This window comes from Ursus americanus, chromosome 3, assembly GCF_024610735.1.
Source record: "Ursus americanus isolate L20-20 chromosome 3, mUrsAme1.1.p, whole genome shotgun sequence".
Taxonomy (NCBI): Eukaryota; Metazoa; Chordata; class Mammalia; order Carnivora; family Ursidae; genus Ursus; species Ursus americanus.
The window spans coordinates 88865076-88888923 of NC_142129.1; the positions used below are offsets into that span (position 1 = coordinate 88865076).

General features: G+C 41.2%; 1 protein-coding gene across 2 annotated transcripts in view; it reads right to left on the reverse strand.

Annotated features, from left to right (window-relative positions):
* VPS41 (VPS41 subunit of HOPS complex) overlaps positions 1-23848 on the reverse strand; it is a 168635-nt gene that overhangs the window by 35227 nt on the left and 109560 nt on the right. For both annotated transcript variants that reach the window (XM_045793496.2, XM_087861201.1), the window contains exons 11-17: positions 16040-16137; positions 12347-12476; positions 10808-10923; positions 9231-9287; positions 6047-6108; positions 4584-4665; positions 644-736 (exon numbers count right to left, since the gene is read on the reverse strand). In XM_045793496.2, the coding sequence (XP_045649452.1) occupies positions 644-736; positions 4584-4665; positions 6047-6108; positions 9231-9287; positions 10808-10923; positions 12347-12476; positions 16040-16137 (638 nt within the window). The remainder of the gene's footprint in view (positions 1-643; positions 737-4583; positions 4666-6046; positions 6109-9230; positions 9288-10807; positions 10924-12346; positions 12477-16039; positions 16138-23848) is intronic.

The following is a 23848-nucleotide window of genomic DNA, read 5'->3' on the forward strand; positions in this document are numbered from 1 at the left end:
ATCTTGGGTGCATACAAACACCAAATTTAAATTCAAATCCAGGCACACCTATTTTTTAAATGTACGCCTGTGAACAAATTATTTAATTTCTTTAATCTTTAGTTTCCTCATCTGTAAAACTGGATATTACCATTTCTAGTGTCGTCGGGAGTATAAAATTGCAAAGCGCACATGACAGTGGGGAGCATATAGACGAGGGATGTAACTACTGCCTTTCTCCCTCATCAATAAGCAAACAGATCCCGTCCAACCCCCTTCCCCATTCCTGCCGCCCCCATTTCTCTTCACTCCTCCTTGGGCAAACTTAGATCTGGGTCTCAGGCTTTAAGCATCAACAGCAGCTGCTATTGTATGTACAAAATCACCACACAGCACTTGTCCTTTTTCTTTAGCTTTCTCAAGCAGCCACACGAAGTAGCTTTAGGAAACCATAAAGGAATTCTCCAAAATGTGCACGGATGAGAGGTTTTCACTGTTCACAGAGACATGAGCTGTCATGAGAGTGTCACCTCAGTTTCATCCGTTACCCACAAACTGCAAACCTGCTCCCTCTCGACTGCCTGCTCTGCTGTATTAGTTTTCTCGATTTCTTACCATTTTCCCATTGAAAGCAAGTAAATATGACCACGTCGGAATGCCGTACCTCGTAATCACTTTCCAAAAATTCATGTAAGATCATTTCATAGATGAGTGGTTTCAGAACTGGATCTCCTCTTGGCAAGTAAGGACTAATAGCCTAGGGAAGAAAAAGGGAAAAAAAATCGTTTCAGAATGGGAAAACAAAACTAAACTCCAATTATGCAGAAAATATAAAAATACAGACCTTCCTCAACCTACCGTAGGGTTATGTTCTAACAGACACGTCAGAAATTGAAAATATCTTGAGTCAGAAATGCACTGAAAACACCTCCCCTACGGAACACCAGAGCTTCGCTGAGCCCACCTTATATACACATGCTCATGCCACGTATGTGAGCCACCCGGTGGGCAAAATTGTCTGACACATGGCCTATTTTAGAATAAAGTGCTGAATATCTCATTTCGTTTACTGAAGACTGCACTGAAAATGAAAAGGAGAATGGCTGTGTGGGTACAGAATGGTTGTGAGTGTGCGGGTCGCTGACCCTGGTGATGGTGCCAGGAGCCGCCGCTCGCTGCCCCTCCCGGCACTGCGACAGAGGATGGTCCCCTGTATCACTAGCCCCAGGAAAGATCCAAGTTCAAAGTGCAGTTTCTATAAATGTGTATCACCTTTGCACCACTCTAAAGTTGAAAAATCGTAAGCTGAACTACTGTAAGTAGGAGACCATCTGTATATTTCTACTTTTAAAATGTAACGCAACAGTACTTTGGAAAATTATTATGAAAAATTCAAATCAACTCTACCTTCCTAGAACACATTACAATATATTTTCAAAAGTATATGTGAAGTGTATATATGTATGAATGATGAATAAAAAGACTGCCTCAGTTAAGTTAAACTTTCTCTGTTCTTCCTGACGAATTAATGAAAATCCAAGTAATAGCAGGGAGAATGTCACAGAGATCAATGCTACTTTAAGTAGTCAAGGAGTTACAGGTCATCTGTTCATATTTTTTTTCCTTAAAATGGAATATATCACTATTTAAAAACTCATAATCATTGTTTGAAATTAAGGGAAAATACACACCTTACATTCTTTAGCTGTTTCAGTGCTAAGTGCTGAATTTGCGAACACTGTTGAATGACTCTGAAGGGTACTAGGTACCAATTGCCATACTTCATTCTGGGGACGCAGAACTAGAGCCATCATCCCAAAGGGGCTCAGAGCCTCAGACAGCATCAGACACCTAAACAGCCAACTGCAACCCTGGCTGCTAAGTGTTATATAAGCAAGACATTTACAAGGTGCTGTGACGAGCACCCCCGGATCTGTATCCTGAGGCAGAAATGATGAATGCCAGGAATCTATCAGGCAAAGAAAGATGGGGCAGAACACCCTGGCAGAAGGAACAGCATGAGGAAGGGCACGGATCCATGGATGCGCACTGTGTATTCAGGGAGATCAGTGGCTCCAAGATGTGGGACAGTGGTCCCAGAAGGGAGATAAGGCTGGGGAGAAAGGCGTGGCGGGGCAATGAAAACAATTTGGATTTTACACTTTGAGAAGAAGGGAAGTGAGAATAGCAGATTTATTTTTTAAGCAGCTAGCTCTGGGGTAGGTTGTTCACAGATCTGTCAGAAGGCCCCCGCAACAGCACAGACAAGAGTCGAGGCCATGGCCCCCGAGGGGAGAAAAGGCCCAACTGGTATGGCCAAGGAAAGACTGATAAGAACCAGAGATGTAACAGCATGATGTTCTTATCAGGGCAGTGGCTTTGAGATCTTAGGTGCGGAGGAATGGGTACATTGTGATGTCACAGGCACAGACGGAAAAGAAGAACAAATTTGGGAAAGAAATGGATTCACACTAATTTGAGTGATCATTATCAGCAGTTCCTACGAGGAAGAAAAGGGCCATAGCACACTTCCAGCACAGATACTGAATTTATAAGAAGGGTCTGGGTCATGGAGCCATCAGGCTGAACATGGCTACAGGACTGGGTAAGATCCTCCAGGAGTAGCCCAACAAACAAGATGAGAAGATTCCCTGGGCCAAGAGCACTAGTCACAGGGTGGGCAACCTATCTGGGAATTTTTTTTTTTTAAGATTTTATTTATTTATTTGAGAGAGAGAGCACGAGAGGGGAGGAGGGGCGGAGGGAGAGGGATAAGCAGGCTCTCTCCTGAGCAGGGAGCCCATGTGGGGCTTGATCCCAGGACCTGAGATCGTGACCTGGGCCGAAGTCAGACACTTAACCGATTAAGCCATCTAGGTGCCCCATAACTGGGAATTTTTAAAAACATAGTCATAACTCGAAGAGATCACTGCAAAGGTTCACAAATATTGAAAAAATGTGAACGTTTTAAACAAACATTAGGATACTTTATTGTCCAGTTTGGATGTTGTGCATTAAGTTGAAAGGTAAACTACTTCCTTCAAAGGAAACAATCAACAAAACTAAAAGGCAACCTTCAGAATGGGAGAAGATATTTGCAAATGACATGTCTGATAAAGGGCAGTATCCAAAATATATAAAGATTTTGTGAAATTTATAAAAACCCGAAAAACAAATAATCCAGGTTAAAAATGGGCAGAAGACATGAACAGACTTTCTCCAAAGAAGACATCCAGATGGCCAACAGACATATGAAAAGATGCTCAACATTACTCATCATCAGGGAAATGCAAATCAAAACCACAATGAGATACCACCTCACACCAGTCAGAATGGTTAAAATTAACCACACAGGAAACAAAAGAGGAACCTTCTTAACATTGTTGGTGGGAATGCAAACTCGTGCAGCCTCTGTGGAAAACAGTATGGAGGTTCCTCCGAAAGTTAAAAATAGAACTACCCTCTGATCCAGCAATTGCACTACCAGGTATTTACCCAAAAGATACTGAAACACTGATTCAAAGGGATACATGCACTGCGATATTTATAGCAGCATTATCAACAATAACCAAATTATGGAAAGAGCCCAAATGTCCACTGGATCAAGATGTGGGATATATATATTGGAATATTACTCATCCATAAAAAAGAATGAAATCGTGCCACTTGCAACAACGTGGATAGAGCTAGAAGTATGCTAAGCAAAGTGAGCCAGAGAAAGACAAACACCGTATGATTTCACTCATATGTGGCATTTAAGAAACAAAACAGGTGAACATGAGGGGGAAAAGAAAAAGAGGCAAACCAGAAAATAGACAATTAACGATATGGAACAAACTGAGGGTTACTAGAGGGGAGGTGATGGGATTAAGGAGGGCACTCGTGATGAGCACTGGGTGTTGTATGTAAGTGATGAATCACTAAACTCTACACCTGAAACTACTATTACACTGTATGTTAACAAACCGTAAATTAATAAAAAACTTGAAAAGGAAAAAGAAGATGAAAACATGAAATATCAAATTATTTGTTATAGCTACATGGTTAAACTTTTTCGTTTGTCTTCCAGCAAATAAAACATTATTTGAAAATTCATTAATTCTTCAGTGCATTGAAAAAAGCCTCATTTTATAATCTGCAGGATGAGACTATACCTGCTTTCCATATTCATTAAAAAGAACATAAAAACTTCAGGGGTGCCTGGGTGGCTCAGTCAGTTAAGCATCTGACTCTTGGTTTCAGCTCAGGTCATGATCTTGGGGTCATGGAATCAAGCCCTGCGTCAAGCTTTGCCCTCAGAAGGGAGTCTGCTTGAGATTCTCTCCTTCTGCCCCTTCCCCTGCTCTCTCTAGTAAATAAATCTTTAAAAAAAACCCATAAAATCTTAACCTAAACACCGAATTGGAGAAATATAAGAAGACATAATATATATGTATATATTTAATGCACACAAAGTATAAATCAGATTTATATTTTGGTTTTTCTTCCTAGCTAACACTTGCTTCCCGGGATAGAACTGATTACTATTGTCTTAATTTTATTTCCATCTCAATATCAATATGTTACATACAAAAATTCAGAGTTAAAAATAAGGCTATGCTTACCTTGAGCTGTCCAATTTCTTTAAATTTATAAACTTCATATTCCCAGAGTGCTGCATTTTTCCCAAGAATTTTCTGGCATTTGCTGGCAGTACAAACATCCCAGGGAGAAAGGGGAAAAAAAAAAAAGTACGTAGACATTTCCTCTATTGGTTTAGATAAATCTCTCATCCCAGAGTTTTGACAAATTTCTATCTCAAGTACCAATGCACATAAAGGTATTACTAGATAACCACTGGATTGCATATACAAGGTTGACAAAAATCATGAAAATTATTACAAAATACTTAAAAATAAAGATGAATCCCTTTCAGAAGACTATGATTAGGGGCTTTCCCAATGATTATCCTGTTCTGAGTTTTCTACTTATCCAGATGAGCACTGCTGGTTTTAGGACCTTTCTCATCTTGAAGAAATGTCATCATACCCCAAAGTACCAATTTAAACCACTTCTTGAATGGCTTTAAAAAATGGACAAAATCAGACTTCAGAAAATTAGAATCCTATCATAGTGTATAATCTGGAGAAATATTTATATATGAAAAAATCTTCATTTACACATCAAAGAAACAGGTTTCCCTAAATCTCAGAAAATGAAAGGTCGGCCTGAAGGCGATGTTCCCAGGCTGTCCCGCAGTCCTGTAGTTGGGCACCATGAAGCTCCGGGGGGAGCCACTCACACACACCCACATGGCCTCTACGTAACATTTACACTCTTGTCCATCACAGAACCCTGCAAACCTGAAGCCTGAAATCTGGTCACTTCCACTGAATTGCCACTCTCTTGTTGGGAGACAACTCTCCTTGAATTGTAAGTAGCAGCACTGACTGCCTTCTCAGGAATGCTTGTGGAGTGAACAGCCCTGGAAATGAGAGACACGGACAGTGTTTCCCTCCAGAGCAAAGGGCAGGATTGTTTAGTGTCTGGCATAATAAATACATCACGTTCCTCTGAAGCTAAGGGCAGGCAGGCTCACTGTCCATTAAGAAAGCATCAGAGACCCTAGGCTCCGGGTTCCTCTCTGGTAACACGAGTGACGGTCTGTGCCATGTCATCTGGCTGGCCCTGTGTGTCGTGCTGTGGGAACTGCGGCTGTAGGGTCCTGCACAAATGCTGATTCTCCAGCTACAACTACCGCTGAGTGAGACCTACGTCTCTGACGTGGGAGTCTCATGCCTTCTACCAGCACCCAGTGCTAACTTGTTAGCTTACAAAAAGGGGAAACTCTCAGACTCCTCGTGATTTTTGACATGTTTCTCATTAAATTCTGTTGTTTGGTGAGAAGGAGACAGTAGGTGGGTTAAAGTAAGAAATCCATTCTGTGGTTAAAACCACTAATACTCAAAAATTACCCCCGTAAGAAAGATACAAAAAAAATGTTGACCCCAGAGAATGGCTTATTTTAGAGTTAACATTTCTCAATTCTATTTATATTAACAAATAAGTATGAAAATGTCATTATTACCGTGCTGCTATGTCATACTCCCCTCTCTCCACCAGGTGGTTTATATACGCCAAGCCAATATCCTAGGGAAAATTAAATGAAGGAATGTCGTAATTAACCAGAACAACTGAAAAGCTGAGCCTCAGTCCCTGAGCAGCCCACGACATCAGGGTCCTACCGGCACCACAGGGCCTGGAACCTGCCTTACATTACACATCTTAGTGTGCCGTATGTCATTATGCTCATTTCCTTCCTACGCAGGTTTATCTGCGCTTGTATTTATAGTCTCACAAACTTTAGAATTCACACAAAAATAATGCTCCTACGGTAAAGGCTTCTAACTTGCCCCCGATTAGGAGATTTTCTACAAAAGAAATCTGCAATATTAGAAACACGACCCAACAATTTGATACTGTCACTTGACATAAAATGGTTTCCTGTGCTTTCAGCTGTAACATGTGAGCTACTGGTCTCCTCTATTTCACGTCGGAAGAAATGCTGTAAGAAATACACAATGACAGAACAATCATATTAAAGGGAAATACCGAATCTTAAAGTTAACATTAATGTGAAAATGATGTCAAAAAACATGGGATTCACACCCATGAGTTTACAGATGCGGAAACGGGATTGCAGCACGGGCTGGCTTCTGAGTAACGTTCATTTGCTTTCGCCCCCTCCATTCTGAAAGGATCTGAGGTGGCCTTACTCACGAAAGACGTGAGAGCTCTTGCTTGATCGCCCAGGACTCTTCTTGTGAAATACTATTTCTGACTAAAAGCATTTTCATGAGAAGCTTAAACTGATTATATATAACAAAAGCTGGATTTTAAGTTCCAGTTTATGTACAAAAAAGGTGCTGTGGGATTTCCTCCCGGACGGCAGAAATGGCAGGGGCCCATTTCTCTCTCTGCCTGCCTGGTACAAAATTACGTTGTGCTAGGAGGAAAAAAAAAAAAAAAGTCTATGCATAACTGACATATAGGATGGGGCCATTTCAAGGCTCCAGGAAAACACTAATAGTTCACAGTTTATTAAATTTTTACTCTAATAATGACTACATAGGAAATCCTATTTCAAATCTGGAAACTAAAGAGTAAGAAAAAAGGTGCCTAACTTTATTTTTCTGCAAACAGACCACATATCACAGTATCTATGGAGTCCTTCTGTCCAGGCTCAGAGAAGAGAACGTCTCCTTTGCAGAGCCCATTTCTCCAACCTTTCTCCTCATGCCAGGCCCCCATCTCACTGGGGAGCTTATTCTGCCACTCATCCTCTTTCTCTGTCCTCCTTTAACTTCAACCTATTCTCTTCTCCCTTTAGTGTAACCATGTTCAGTGTCTCTCTCACACAAAATACCTGCCATCACCAACAACCTTTTCGTGAGGGCCTGGCCCCAGCCACAGTCTGCACTCTCTTCCACTTCACAGCCAACATGCAACTCTATTTCATCATCTCCTCCTCATTTTTCACTCCTTACAGCATGTTGAGAATGAATAATATAGAGAAAATTCACTAGTCCCTTTCATATTACCAAACCCAATGTACAACCGACTAGCTGAGCTTGTCTTACCTTTGACCTGCTCACCTCAACTACTTCAGTACTTTACTCTGCTTACCCTGAAATGCTCTCCTGTCCCAGCTCCCATGACAACCTTCCTCTGGCTGTTCCAAAACTGGTTTGGATGCGACATCCCTTGAATGTTGGCATTCCCAATGGTTCCATTCAAGTTCTCTGTTTTCTTAGACACTCACCCTGCATGGACTAGTTCAAACTCATGCCTTCTCGTGACACCTGTTCACTGATAAATCTCTGGAATCTATTTCTGAGTCCAGATCTCTTCCCTGAACTCCACTAGGATGTCCCAAAGATGACCCAAACCCAATGTACCAAAACCAGTATTAATCCTCCCACATCTCCCCCATCCTGTTCCCCCTCACAGAGTCTCTCTTAGGGAATGGCAACACCATCACCAGAGGCTCAAGCGCGAAAGCTGGGAGTCAGCCTAGATTTCTCGCTCTCCTCCGCATAAGGAGCCAGTCACCATACCCCGCAAAGTCCAGGTGCATGTATCTGCCATCATCTTCACCTCTCCATTCCTGCTGACTCTGCAGATCTCATCCTTCCATCTCTCTACCAAGAAGGAAGCTGCTCCTGTTTGATTCCCATTTCAGCTGGCCTCCCTCGGGCCCCTTTCTCCATCAGAAAATCTTTCTAACAAGCAGATCTGATAAGACATTGAAAGAATAAACTGTCTTGCAGAGGTTCCAAATGGAGCCAAGCTCCTCATTATACATGGCCCTTCGGAATCTGGCTCTTGCTACCCATACATACACTCTATAACTGCCCCACATAACCAAGCAGGCCAAGGGGTTTCATTCTCTGCACTGTCACGTAGCCTATTCTATTGGGCGGAATGCCTTCTGCTCCATTTCTAGATAATCCTTATTTACTCTCCACAATTTTGAATGGGGAGTGGGGATGATCTGGTTCTCTCTCCTCCTTTGGGTTCCTAAGTTATTTTGCTTGTATACTCTCTAGACATTAGGCTTTCATGCGGAGTTTTAGAAAAGTTTAAGGTGAGGAATTTGTGCTACAACCCCAAACAGCCATAAATACAGTTTTCATCTGTAAACAAAGGTCCCAGATTCGCTGATCTTGGAGGACCCTTAACACTCTCTCTGGCTTTCTATATGCGCAGCACCCACTGTCACAATTAGCAAAGAAATGGGCTTTCAGTCACTAAAATTTTCCAGAGTCCAAAATGTAATGAAAACATATGTGAGTCCTAGATTAGTCTCCATAACATAAATGACTCTTATTATGGAGACATTGAAGCAATCTGGTTCTATGAAACTACTTTTGATAAATTTTGTGATAACGTGATTTTACCTATGATTTATTTTTACCTATGATTTAAAGAAACTTCCCCACACATAACCAGAAAGTTTTGTATTTAAAGTGCATTTCACAAATCCAGGTTCCAAATTACCTTAAACTGCTCCTAGCAGGTGTTCAAGTCTCTTGTTTACAAGCAGAAATGGATTCAAAAAAATGAAATATTTTGACCTTGCAGGTTGGAGAATTAGTCTGAAATAAAGTCTCAAAAAGGTAGGAAAAATCTGTTCTTTTCAAATGACTTTCAGTTTTATTATAACTTATCGAAAGGTAGTTATGCTTCAAATAATAAAATTACATACTTACTAGAATCTTATGTCTTTTAATGTTCTTCTGGCTGATTTCAGCTGCCATCAAAGCTTCCTGTATTGACAGAATCACAATAAAAGGAGTCAGAAAAGAAGGGAGGGAAAATGAGAGAGAGTGGGAAAGAAAGATATTGAGGTTATAAACACTGTATTTATTATGTTTTAAAGTTCTGGACTACATAAATAAAGCCCCATTTTCCCATGGCTTTTGCTTCAAGCACGGGCATTTCTAATGTTACGGTTGAATGAACCTCACTGCATTCAAACTCAAACAAAAGCAGTCAACCAAAATGAAGACTTCTCTTATTTCCATTTGAATGCATTTCCACATTAGGATATTGGAATCACATTTCAGACACAAATCAAAATACAACAAAATCTCCTAGATTCAAACAACAAAAAAATTCATCTGTCATTCTAAATTTGCATGACATACATTGACAAAGGGGCACTTTTCCTTTATGAAATGCAAAAAACTAACCACATGCATACATTTAGGTGTATCTGCAATTAGGATTTTGAAAATCCCGGATTTTACTTTTATTTTGGGAAAGTTCATAATTATTGCTTTAACACAAATGTTTAAAACATAAAATTACTGGGGCGCCTGGGTGGCTCAGTTGGTTAAGTGTCTGACTCTTGGTTTCAGCTCAGGTCATGATCTCTGGGTCATGGGGTCGAGCCCCACATCGGGGCTCAGTGTGGAGTCTGCTTGTCCCTCTTTCTCCCCCAACCCTCAAATAAGTAAGTTTTAAATAAGTAAATAATAAATACATAAATAAAATCTTAAAAACACACAAAATTATTTTAAGGAATTACTGGATCTAAGCAATCTGGTAATAACTAAAACACAAACTTTTTTGTATCAATACCTGGACTCCAATTTATACATTAAAAAACATTTTCCCCCCCAAATCCTTTTAGGAGGTAACAAACTTAAAGCAACATATAAGTGGATTAGGTTTCACTTGTTTTTAGCTAATTAGCATATAAGCCCATCCAGAGCGTTTCTCTAACAGAACCAACATAATATTCGCCTTTTCAGCTTTTAAAGTCAGAAAGGTTTTCATTTTTAAAAAAGAAAACTCATCATGGGACAGTTTTCTACTCAAATCAGTCTGATTCAAGACTCAATGGAGTGGACAACATCATTCTATCCGAAAAGTAGTTCAAACCATCCTTAGTGAATAATAATTTCATAGCTTAACTTTACATATGAAATAAGCACAAACGAAGAGTACCACTAAAATATATGAGACAATTCTGAAATACTAGCTCTATTTTATTTTCCTCAAAAAGCCACAAAATAAACACTTGGATAGGCTGGATCGAACCCACTCCGCTCCCTCTACCACCACCTCCTCCTCCTCCACTGAGCAGTGAAGCCAGTTAACCTCCTTGTAATCTCCCCCCCCACCCAATTTCTGAAAAGAGTATTGGAAAGTTATTAGCCTCCTACATATTTTTAGCTTAGGGCATTCTAATTCACCTACCCAAAGATTTATTACAGAAACCTTTTATTCTCTCCCTGTTACAGTCGTGTCATTACTTTTAAGAAAAGAAAATCAAAATTACCTCGTATTTCTTCTTTTCAAGGAGCCAGTCGATGTGGTCATCTTGGTCTCGTTCCTTGGCTACTACCACATCTCTGGGACTCACGATGTAGAAGAGCGATTCCCCTTCAGAGTACTCTAGAGGTGAGGGGAAAAAAGGAACAGTGCGGGCGATGTGGCAGTAGACACCTCGGCCGTAGTTTCAGAGACTTGGTTAGGTAACCCAACTCCAGAGGGAACAGAAAACTTGCCTTCCTTTGGAGTGTGTTTGGCTCTGTTTGAAGGTGGGAGTGCTTTAAAAAACATTTACATGTAAAAATTATTTGAAAGAAAAAAGAAGGGAGGGAAGGAAGGAATACCAAAAAACTTAAAAAAAGTAAGGCAGGTTTAGAATTCTGTGTTTAACACATTAACATTGTGACTCCGACCGAAAGAGGATGATCAAAATTCTCCATGTCTATGGTGTATCAGAATTCATCCTCTGTGTATAAACTTAATTTATGGCCATTTACAGCACTGTTCTATTTTAACAGAACAATTACACCCCACAGGTGGCGATAAATGTTTCCTCCTCATCAAGGTCAAGGCCATCTACAGCATAAATGACAGATGCCCCGAGCCCTGGGGACATAATCTATCATTTCGGCATGTTGTGCACAACGCCAATGGTGAGGGTTTCCTGCAGAATTCAATTATACAACCTGTTCTGAAGGGTTTCTAAGTGGGCAGCAGAGTTTGCTCTGAGCAAAATACCCAGCTCGGACACTGCCAGTTGTGAGTCACATTTGCTTTTTGCCAAGTCCAGAACAGACTCACATTTCTCAACTGATGAGTGGCCACATAAAGAAAGCTCCAACTGTACAGAATATTTCTTCATTTCATTTGGCCAAAATGAGAATTGAAAATATTCTGAAAACATGTCAATTGTTTTTGAAGCAGAAAAGAATTTCAAAAAAATAAAAAAAATAAAAAAAGCTTAGGCTGTTCTACTTCCATCAATGTATTTTTAAAGTATATGAGGACACTCTAGCACAGAGGCCCCGGTATGACCAAACAGCAGCGGTTCGTCCTTTATTTCTGAGCAGTGACTAGCGCATTTGCTCATTCACTCTGCAAATATTCTGCAAACACCTAGTACTCGTCAGGCACTCTTCCAGGCTCTGCGCATTTGGTCACAAACAGACGACTTCTCTGCCATCCCAGAGCACGCTTTCCAGATATATAATGTTGGGAGTCATATGGCAACCACAGAACCATGCTGCCCAATGTCGGTGTGTCACACTAACTAGGAAAACACACAAAACATAAGAACAAAGACCACGGAGCCTACTCACCTTGGTCCTGGCCCCAAGCCTACCCTTCCCTTCTGCTGTGGGAGCTCAAGCATGTTCTGCAATATGTCTGGGCCTCAGGCCCTCATCTTCGACACAAGAGGTCTGACCAGGTAGTCTCTATGACCCTTGGAGCACCTCAATTTAAATTCCTGGTTGTGCTAATCACGTGAAAGAAAAAAGACCTACGAGTATCAGAAATAACATGAGCCAGAGCCTTGGTCTCTCACCTAAATGATAATCTCTACACTCGTTCTCCTGAAAGCCTCTCACTGTCAGAGCGTCGGAAGAGATCTCTTCACAGGTTTCAGAGAGTGGCTGGATAATATCCAGTCTTGGCCTGGCACAGTATTCTCTTTCCTGGGGGGAAAGGAGAGGGAAAGGTGTGTTCTCATTATGCTTCTAGAAACTACAAATTTGTTCCAGTCAGTCATAATTAAATGCATGGGCTTCATAATTTCAGCAGATGTGAGCCCTTCTAACCACCTGCATGGACAGACTCGTCACACCATGTTATTCCCTGACCTCTTGTTTGACATCAACAGGACAGGCACTGCTGTGTCCCTGCAGCTGTCCACCACTCAGCTCCAAGGCCACGGCCACTGCACACTTCCACAACTGGCTTACACCTCTTTCTCACCAATGTGAGAAAGAGTAAAAATAATATTACAAACTGCCAAACCACTGCCACTGCCAGTAAGCTTCCTAGTGACGCTGACAAGCCACACAGACTGAGAGCTACGTCGAAAACAGAACATGTGAGAAGGCAACAGCTGCCATGGGCACCACCCAACGTGACAGGCAGGAGTCACTGGTGGCTAGCGTAACTGAGAAACCGGGTTTTTAATTTTATTTTTCATGAATTAAAATTTAGATAGCCACATATCGTTAGTGACGAGAGTTTTGAACAGCACAGTTCTAGGACAAGAAGGGGGAAAGAGGGTTTTTTAGGGCCGAGGCAGTTCCACTAACCTAGAAGGTGGTGAGATGCAGACTGTTTTCAGTCAGCTCTTAACCCCCTGGTGAGTATTATTGCTCCAAATATCACAGATGAAGGAACGGGATCAAAAACTCTACTAAGGTCAAAGTCACATGAGTCAATGGTGAGACCGCAACTGGTGGAAAAACTGGGGACTTACAGTGAATCTTGAAATCAAGTTTGTTTTACTTTGGAAGTTTGAGCTTTTTGAGCATTCGGCATGCAGGCATAAAACACACATTTAAGGGTTTCCCAAGGCAGCAAGCCTTGTAGCCGTGGGACACCAGCACAGACAGCCCAGAGGAAGGGGGCAGCGTGAGACAAATCGGGGCTTCCCCAACTCCCCAAGTTCCCCGAGGAACAGACTGTAAGCCTCAGAGAGTACTCTGATCCATTTTGTTAGGTTAACTGAGAAGCAACTGCATTAGTTTTGCATCTCATACATTTCAAAACATTTAAAAAATAAAACAGCAACTATAAAAGATCAACTAGTAGAGGGAAAAAAATTGTGAATATACAGCATAATTTTTCACATCTGTGGAAAAATGAGAAATATCTCAATTTTGAAACAATGGGGAAAATGGAAAGACTTGAATAGTTAAAAAATTAACTGCTCTAATAATGACAAAAAGTATCAAAATTAGAATAGCAAGAATAGAAAAAATATTTGAAGCAAAAAATATTAAAAGAAAACCTCCTTGCTTGGTCACATAAACAGCTCCTTGACATGCGTAAGGGAAGCATCGGTGATGTTATTCATCTTGTTAACTTCACGACCTTTGCTCACTGGTCAAGCAGCCCAGCTTATCTGTGAACTTCCCAAGAGCAAGAATTTAGTCTTGTTGGGTCTCTGATCCCCAATGCTTAGCAGGACTCTGGAGACACATATGCTTTATTAATGAATGAAAGAGAAATAAACATTAGGGCGAACAGCTTAATAAATCTAGACGAAATACTTCACAACCACTATAAATGACAATGATAAGGGAATACACAGCCACATGAAGAGAGAACAGAATAACATTCACAAGAATCGGGCAACACAGAAGAGTGTGTGACCATGAGGGCAGCTGTGCGGACACATGCACGATGTGATAGGTGTAAGGGAGAACATGCAGGATAGAAAGACAAGTTTTGTTTAATGTTGCAGTTACACGGTCTTTTCCGTACGAAAAAAGAAAAAGAGGGGCGTGGCCTGGCCCCATGCTTGCTTTACTTCTTTTGTCTTCAGTTTATCAGTTTACTCCGTGTTTAAGGATCGAAGGTGTACTTTGGCGTCATATAAAACAGCTACAGGAGCTGGCACACACATTCGGGAGTCACTTCCGACACTCACACTTCTTCCTCTGAAAAAATTCCTTTTTCTTTTCTTTTCAATTCCATTTTCTAATTTGCTCTATGAGGCTGGCCTTTCTTTGGTCTTTACTCCTTTGTAATACTCTTGTTTATTAACAAAGGTTTCCCCGCTTCCTTTCTTTTTTTCTCGGTTGTTTATGAGGCTTTCCCTTTTTCATTTTACTGCTTCTTTCCTATGTCTTTCAATCACAATCTCAATCCGCCCCACCTCCCTCATCAGAAAGCACTGTATTTACTCCCTCGGGAGCCACTGCTTTTCTTTATTTTCAAAAAAATAAATAAAATAATAAAGTGATGTCCTGCAACAGGGCTAGAAGCCAGCCCTATTGATTTTAGCCGCTCTGAGTATTCACTTAAGTCTCCAGCATCCCATTGCCTAGCAACATGGGCGCCCAGAGCCTCAGGTTACTATAGCGATGACTTCCCACTGCAAGTGCTCGCTCAGAGAAATGCTCAAGAGCAGGTACCACTTCAAAACTGGGGCTCCCAGGGTTCCCCCCCATTTTATTCCTAGCCAACTGAAAAGCGGGGGGGGGGGGGAGAAGGAAAGGATACAGACAAGGAGAGCCCTACTTACTGTAAAGGGCTAGACAATCAATTTGCAATTTCTTTTATATACAGCATCTAAAAAAAAATCCTTTACCATAAGCTCTCCTTGTTTATGCCTTAAAGCCACCCCTAGCCCCCTCCTTTCTGAAGAACCCCTGGACTCTAACAGTGAAGACAGGCTGGAAGTGGGGCCCATCTAGGCTTCAAAGGAAGACCGTCTCCACTGGACATGCCCTCCACTGGATCATAAACAAAGGCTTCCCTCCAAAGTCACGTATAATGAAATCTGGGTTCTCTGCTTTCTACCGGCCATGTGTTTCATACCCTCATTTGCACTGATAACTGAGACTTTGCCACAATCAATTTCAAAGCAAAAATCAAGCTACTGAGAATCAGTCAGCCACTGGGAAGTAAGCAAATCTGTCTGGACCACAGGAAATAACGAAGTGCCCTTTCTGTAATTCCCTCTGACCACAGGGGCCCCTCTTGTTGCGGCAGATCAACTTCATTGCTGTCATTTCTGCTAATGCACAGTGTCAGCTTAGTTTCTTCGCCCTTCAGCAAAAGGAATCCTTCATTCCTTTCGACAAAAATACCAAGAGATGGAAAAAAGAGGAAAAAAAAAAATGACTCCCCTTGCTCGGCAAAGGGAACAAAAGGCAGGCACTGAGTGGGGCTTCCGAAAGGTAAATATATACTCTCCTCCCTTCTTTTATAGGTCAGGAAGTTCTGCTCAGACTACAGCCCTTTCACGGGCAACCTGATCATGCTTAAAAAATGAACCCAGGGGCGCCTGGGTGGCATAGCGGTTAAGCGTCTGCCTTCGGCTCAGGGTGTGATCCCGGCGTTGTGGGATCGAGCCCCACATCAGGCTCCTCCGCTGTGAGCCTGCTTCTTCCTCTCCCACTCCCCCTGCTTGTGTTCCCTCTCTCACTGGCTGTCTCTGTCTCTGTCTCTGTCAAATAAATAAATAAAATCTTAAAAAAAAAAAAAATGAACTCACACTTCCCTTCGCATTTGGGGTATTAAAAAAAATTACCGTTTTTTCCGACACCTCCTTCACATAGGAAAGAACCACAAGCTGATCGCAGAGAGGTGCAAGCCCACTGATGTAGAATTCAGTTTCAAACTGAGACACTGCAAACAAAAGGGACAGAAGACTCAGTGTTAACAGGAGCAAAGAGCAGCTCACGAAGGACACATTGACTACAAATGCAGGGTGAATTTACCGGAGAAATCTAACATAAAGGGGGCATGGATAAACACACTTTTTTGACGATAATGAAAGGCCAGAAGAGGATATCCAGGAACTTAAACTTGAAATTTTCTATCACCGTCAAAAGCAAACCTGACAACAGCAGCATCAACGGTCACACGTAACACTGTGACCAGCTAGTTTAAAAACGACATAGTTAAATCCCATGAAGACACTTTTAAACCCAGAAAACCCAACATAAACTAGTATTAATGACAAAATAATTTTTAAAAAATGCCTGAGTTTAGGTTTTTCACAATTAGGGCATTACAGTGATCCAAAGGTCACAAGGAATGGTATTTGTAATTATGAAACTATTGTTCCTTTTTAAAAAAATAATAAACATTTGTTCGAAGACTCAGAAGTTTAAAAAAAAAGGTGCGTTAATACAGATTATATTGTGATGAAAGAACTGTTTCCTAAGTGAAATAAAAGTCAGAGAAAATAAGAAATTTCTTTTTAAAGGCATTTAAAAATTTTTTTAATGTTTTTTTATTATATTATGTTAGTCACCATACAGTACATCCCTGGTTTCTGATGTAAAGTTCGATGACTCATTAGTTGCGTATAACACCCAGTGCACCATGCTATACGTGCCCTCCGTACTACCCATCACCAGTCTATCCCATTCCCCCACCCCCCTCCCCTCTGAAGCCCTCAGTTTGTTTCTCAGAGTCCATAGTCTCTCATGCTTCATTCCCCCTTCTGATTACCCCCCTTTCTTCCCCTACCGATCTTCCTAGTTCCTATGTTCCATAGATGAGAGAAATCATATGATAGTTGTCTTTCTCTGCTTGACTTACTTCACTTAGCATTATCTCCTCCAGTGCCGTTCATGTTGCAGCAAATGTTGAGAAATCGTTCTTTTTGATAGCTGAGTAATATTCCATTGTATACATGGACCACAACTTCTTAATCCAGTCATCTGTTGAAGGGCATCTTGGCTCCTTCCATGATTTAGCTATTGTGGACAATGCTGCTATGAACATTGGGGTGCATATGGCCCTTCTCTTCACTACGTCTGTATCTTTGGGGTAAATACCCAGTAGTGCAATGGCTGGGTCATAGGGTAGCTCAATTTTTAACTTTGTAAGGGACCTCCACACTGTTTTCCAGAGTGGCTGTACCAACTTGCATTTCCACCAACAATGTAGGAGGGATCCCCTTTCTCCACATCCTCTCCAGCAATTGTTTCTTGTAAAGGCATTTAAAATTTAAAACTAGTGCCTCACTTAAGAAGTGTATGGATTTAATTACAATGGAGTTCACAGACCCAAAAGAAAGCTCAGTGGTAGAAGTACTAATATTGCTAACAGTGAGATTCTAATAATTAGCTGCTGTAAAATTTTAAAATACATGGCTTTTGCTTTAAGCTACTAAGTTTGGGGGTGGTCTGTTACGCAGCAAAGCTAGCTGATATGGTAGCGGTGGGGCCAGAGGCCCTTCTAGGAGTATGCGCTGCACTTACAGATTCATTTGGAAGCAGACTCGTTGGGACTCACCACATGTTCTAAGAGTTTGCTGACTCAGACCTTCTCCATAGTTTGTGGTATTAGCTTTAGCTTCAGATTCAGTTAAGTTTTGTGGCTTTTTTAAGATTTTTATTTACTTACTTGAGAGTGAACATGTGCGTGCACAGCGGGAGGAGCCCAACACAGGGCCTTGATCTCATGACCCTGAGATCTCGACCTAAGCCAAAACCAAGAGTCGGATGCTTAACCAACCGAGCCACTTATGCACCCCAGAGTCAGTTAAGTTCTATGATGAAACTGCTCTTTTCTCCAAACTAGGAGAAGTCAGGGTAGCACATCAGAAACAATATTTAATGTAGCAGCACCTGGGTGGCTCAGTCGGTTAAGCATCTGCCCTCAGCTCAGATCATGATCTCAGGGACCTAGGATCAAGCCCCACATCAGGCTCCCTGCTCAGTGGAGAGTCTGCTTCTCCCTCTGCCCCTCCCCCCATGAGAACTCATGCTCTCGCTCTCTCTCTCTCTCTCTCTCAAATAAATAAATAAATAAACAAATAAATAAATAAATAAAATCTTAAAAAAACAATATTTAACGTAGAGTCAGGAAATCTGGGTTATAACTTCCAGTAAATTGAACTTGGAAAAGACGTTTAACTTCAGCAGGTATAACTTTTCCCATCTACAAAATAATGGAATCAGAGTAGAAATAAAACCCCTAACACAGATGAAATGAGGGGCTACTGAATTTTTCTTCTGCCTCCTCTCCACTTTCCTGGCAGATCCCTCAGTGTTACTTGTCTCTGCCTATCTTTAATGTCAACTTCTTACACAACCGTTTTCACAATTTAATTTTCACACCAAAATGGAATTGAGGTTGACCAAAAAAATTACTAGTTAGTAACATAAACATTAAAACAGTAACATAAACATAAAAAGGTAATATGCTTTGTCCTTGCTTAGCTCACATAGGTGGTCATGGTGCCCTGTTAAGAACCAAAGAGTGGAACTCCAAAGGCAGGTGCTCTGGTCCCAGCACTGCCACTAACACTCTTCCTCAGTCTTTGTGAGCTCGAACTGAGTATTTTTATCCAGGCACTTAAAACGACTTTCGGTAAAATGGTAATGTGATACATGTTCATATGAAGTGCATATTCAGAGAACCACCTCCACCACGACCACATGTACAGATGAGCACACCCAGTGTAGCCAGGCACGGAAGGTTCTAGAGAAGCTCCCACAGGGGGAGCTGTACACAGGGAGAGGGGGGAGGGAAGGGACAAGGGAGGGCTGGAATGCACAGATGCTATTGAACAGTATGGGGCCATGCAGGACCCAGTGATCAAAGAGGTGGCAGTTTCACATTCTAGAAGGCATACAGGCACGTTAACCAGAGGTTCTTACTGCCATCACTCCTGAGGTGGTTAAACCCGTGTGGTAGAAATGGACTTGAGCTCTCTTTTACTAAATAACATTTCATCATTGAAATGCTATACATACAGTTCAATCAATCAATCAATCAACCAACCAGAGATGCCACAGATTCATAGGAATTCCAAGGGAGCTTTGATGTGCTTGTCTACCACAGGGAGAACATCATGTAGTCAATGGTGGGTGAACAAGGCACTCTCCCTATTCAGGACGCCAAATAGGCTCACACTCGCGTAGGCTCACACTGACAAGGCGTATCAGTGTCTCTCCTACAGGTAACCCAATATACATCAAGCCTTGGTTTCTATGAATTAGCTGCAAGGAACAGAACAAAGAAGCTAGAAAATAATTCTATCCAAATCTTCCCTGCTCCACACACTTATTTCCCAGTCCACAATAGCTTCCATTAATAGGACAGAAAATTTCCTGTTCTCTAATTAAGAACGATAGAAATCTAATGTGTTCTTAAAGAAAACAAGGGAAAATGTGCAGAACCACACAGCTATTTCACTTCTCCATTCCATTCCAGACACTGAAATAAATGCTTCTGTTAGGTACTAGATCTTACCAGACTTCACTGAGAATTAGTAACAATTTAGGCAGACAATGTGAAGTGGCTAAATTGCAAACTAACTGGAAAAATGCTATTTATGAAGAAGAGATGTCACATATAAAAATAGTGTCAAGATTCGTGTCAAGAGAAGGAAATGTGGAATGGTAATGTTTATTCTCCCGAAGAACATGCATAAATGATGTGAACGTTTATGAGCTGATTTTGTAAAAGAACTTCAAGTAATTACAGGGCTTTCCTGTTTCAAATTTTCAAAGGACCAGTGCACGATTCGGTTAATTTATTTTCCCCGAAATTCTCTTCCTTTCCAAACAGTGATTTTAATCATTTTAATGAAGATTACTTGTTTTTCCCTAAAGGAGAACTAGTTTAAATACAGATAGTTTGGAGGTCTATTACCACAGAAGCTCATCTTTAAACTGGTTATCTGGAAAAGATAAATCACAAAGAAAACGAAGACAAACTCGGTTGGAGAGCACTAAAACAAACCACAAGGTAAAAGCCTAAGAGAGGGAAAAAAAAAACGAGAGAAGAATGCCGTTTCCAGAGGGAGCCCGAGCCAGCCGCTGTACCTCAGCACGAGATCTACAGAGTGCGGTGGTGGCTCCCCGGCCCTGCAGGGGGCGCTGTGCTCACCCTGGGTAGGACGGACACGGCTGGGGGGGTGGGGCGCGGGTCAGGACTGAGGCACAGCTTTCTACCTCTGCAGATGCAAGCAGTGCTATGCTCTGGCTTATTCTGGAAGGTGAGAGTTCCTTGAAAAGTGAGAACAAAGAATTCAAGGAAAAAGACAAAAAAGAGAGATTCCAAGCATACTGAGAGAAAGCTTCAAAAGGACTATTCACAGGAAATTTCTATTCAGGGAGGTCCTTTGGACGCAGAATGGGGACCCTGATGCAGAAGGGAGTTTAGATCCATACTGTCCAACAAAATACTCACACAAGCCAAAGAGATAACTTGCATATGCAATTTTAAATTTTCTAGTAGGCACATTAAAAAGAGGTAAAATTTTTAAAATATATTTTATTTAATGAAAGGTATCTAAAATGTTTTCCACATGTGACAACATAAAAAATTAATGAGACGATTTACTTATTTTCATACTAGGTCTTTAGAATCCTGTATGCCGCGCGGCTCAATCCAGACCTGTCACTCTTCAAGGACTCCGAGCGGCCAGTGGCTACTGTTGAGATGCCCAACAGACTGCTTGTCGTGAAAGTCCAGTAATTGTACTCAAATATATCTTGACGGTGCTCATCGTGGGTCACTCTTTTCAGATACGCAGGGGTATGCTTTTAATTTATAGCTTTCAATTTTGTTTCTTTGTAGTTTTAGGAAATTTTTCTTGAATTACTGATTTTCGTATCCGCTCCTTTCCTTTGCTGCTTTGTTCTTTTCTTCAGGGACTCTTATTTGTAAGTTGAATTGTCTTTGCCAGTCTTCAGTATTTACCATTCCATTGCAAATCTTTTTTTTCTTATTGCTTTGTGATTTTCTTACATTGTCCTATTATTTATATATATTTGAGTTCTGTCACCTCATTTGAGATTTTTTAAATTCTGAGTTTTGTTCTTTCATGTTTTGATATTACTTAAAAAAAAAATGTCTTATAGCTTGTTCTGGGTGTTTCTTTCCGGTTTCTTGCTTTCACTGCCAACAGTGTTCTGCTCCTTACTTACTTTTCCTTAAACCTCAGTATGGGATTTGACCTTGGTACCTTTATGGTCCTCATCCGTGGGTGACGTCACAGTCCCCAGTCTCTTAGAAAGAGGCAGAGACTGGAACACCTCTTCAAACTTAGCAGAGTTCCCTCTTACACTGTTTTTATTTAGTGTTAAAAACCTGGCCTCTTGCTTTCTGAGACTTCCTGGCACTGCCCCCGCCCCACTTCTGTCTCTTTGTCTCTATAGTCCGTATCCTATTCAGATTTTATTCTCCTCCAGCCTCAGCACACAGCACTAGGTGCTTGACTGCTAAGGGTTCATAAAGGCCACTGGGCTGTGAGCCCCTCACCTAAATGCGGCCCTGCACCCACTGAGCAGCTGGTGGTCTTTTCCAGGGAACACTTACCTGCTGGTTGGGAGTTCTTCTGATCTCAAATTCACCAGATGCCTCCTTGCTCCCCTCTACTTTCTCTCACACAGACACGGACACCACAGCCAGTCTTGTGGCTGTCGGGGGTTTCTCCCACTCATCTGTATCTGGGGTTCTCAGACACTACTCTTTCGCTCAGTTGTGTTGTACATGCTGTCAATGAGTCCTTGGTCGTATGATCTAGTTGTTCCATTTTTAGGATGACTCAGGCAGATTCAAAAATTATTTACCATTACCACCATCTTCTGAGAATCCTCCAAGCACAAAATGTTAATGTATCAGTGAGATACACCAACTTTATTATCAGTTGGGGCAATGGGATCGGGGTTAGAGTCACAAATACACAGGTACTGTTGGGCCTTCCAATGCATACCCACTATCATTTTTAGAATGATTGCCAAAAGAAATTAACAAGAATTCTCTTGTACCTTGGGTCTTACATCTTTGAGGGTCATCAACTACTTAATAAAGAATTACTGAGCACCAATTAGACATAAGACATTCTTTTAGAAGCATCAGAATGATAAAGACCCCGTCTGACTTAAAAGACACTGTGAGTCTAGAAGAAAAATAGTAATAATAATAATAATAATACCACATGCTATGCAAAAATAGAAATAAAGCAAGACACAGTACAAAGCAGGATAATTTATTTCCAAGGGGTCAGGATAAGGATGAAAACAGTAATAATCATGACTATAAGCTCCTCAAGGGCGGGTATGGTGTTTATAACATAAAACATTTCATTACATGTTCATTAAAATTTTTTCACTTAAAAGAAGTATTTAAAATATATATTAGTAAAGGACAAAAACCAAGGTTTTAGGTCTGAATACAAAGACAATTCCCCAAATAATTCACAAGTAGATTATCTCAGTATCAGTATATTCAGACCTATAAGTGATGATATTTAAATCAATATTCTTGATTACTTGCACCCATATCATATAGGTTTACAGATATATTTTACCGAAAAATGCATATGAAATATATTAATTTCTTCAGGATAATCCAATCGAAGCTTATGTATACCTTTCCCCCAATTCTCGTTCAGTTGACTTTATGGACAATATTTTTGTCATCTGATTGTTAAAAGAAACGAGTTTTTCTCTCTCAGCAAGTAACTGAAAATGATAGTAATATTACTCACAGCTCCCATTTAAGGAACACTCCACATGCGAGAGGCAAACCGCGCAATACTGTACATATAGGATTATTTTCCACGGTAACAACCCTGTACTTCCTTCAGGGTGGGGCACTGAAGCTCAGTGAGGTTAGGTAACTTGACTGAAGTCACCTGTGCAGAAGCTAGCACAAATAGGAACCTGAAGTCTTCCTCTTCCCGACAGCGGTCACAGGGAGCTGCTCAGGTTAGAAGGGCGCTATAGGTAGCAGGAACGCCAGCTACGGTCTTGACCGCTCTCTGGGGGCTCTGCGGCGGCAGCCAGGGTGCCCACACCTTCTCTAGAATCTGCTGGGCTACAAGCGCAAAACCACTGCAGCCCAGAGAACCTGCGCTGCTTCTTTGGTTCTGGCCCTTGTTTTCCCTTGGTGGGTTTCAAAATGCCCATTAGATGTGACTCGGAGGATCTGGTATCTTCACTGGAGCTAAATAAAATAATCTGCTACAGATCTGGGCCTCTAAGATTCTTAAAAAAGCAAATAAACAGGAGTTTCTCAAGCAACATATAAATAGGAACAATTACTTCTCACTGTCTTATATTCACTTAACGAGAAAGCACCCAGGCCCTCTGTGATAGCGCCTTACTCTCCAGAGAACCCGACCCCGTGGTCACCAGATGCTAGTATTTTGTAATGGACCGGATATACTACCCACAGGCTTTTCCCTAAGTTTGGACACTGTCAGCCTGACCACTGATTTAAGAAAATGCATTTGGAGACTACAACATGCCAACATTTTCAGGGCTGTGCTATGAAGAAGATGCATTGAAGTAAAAGGGACTTCACCATGTTTTACATCAGGAAACTATGGAGAAGACCTAATACACAGGAATAAAATAGAAGAGAA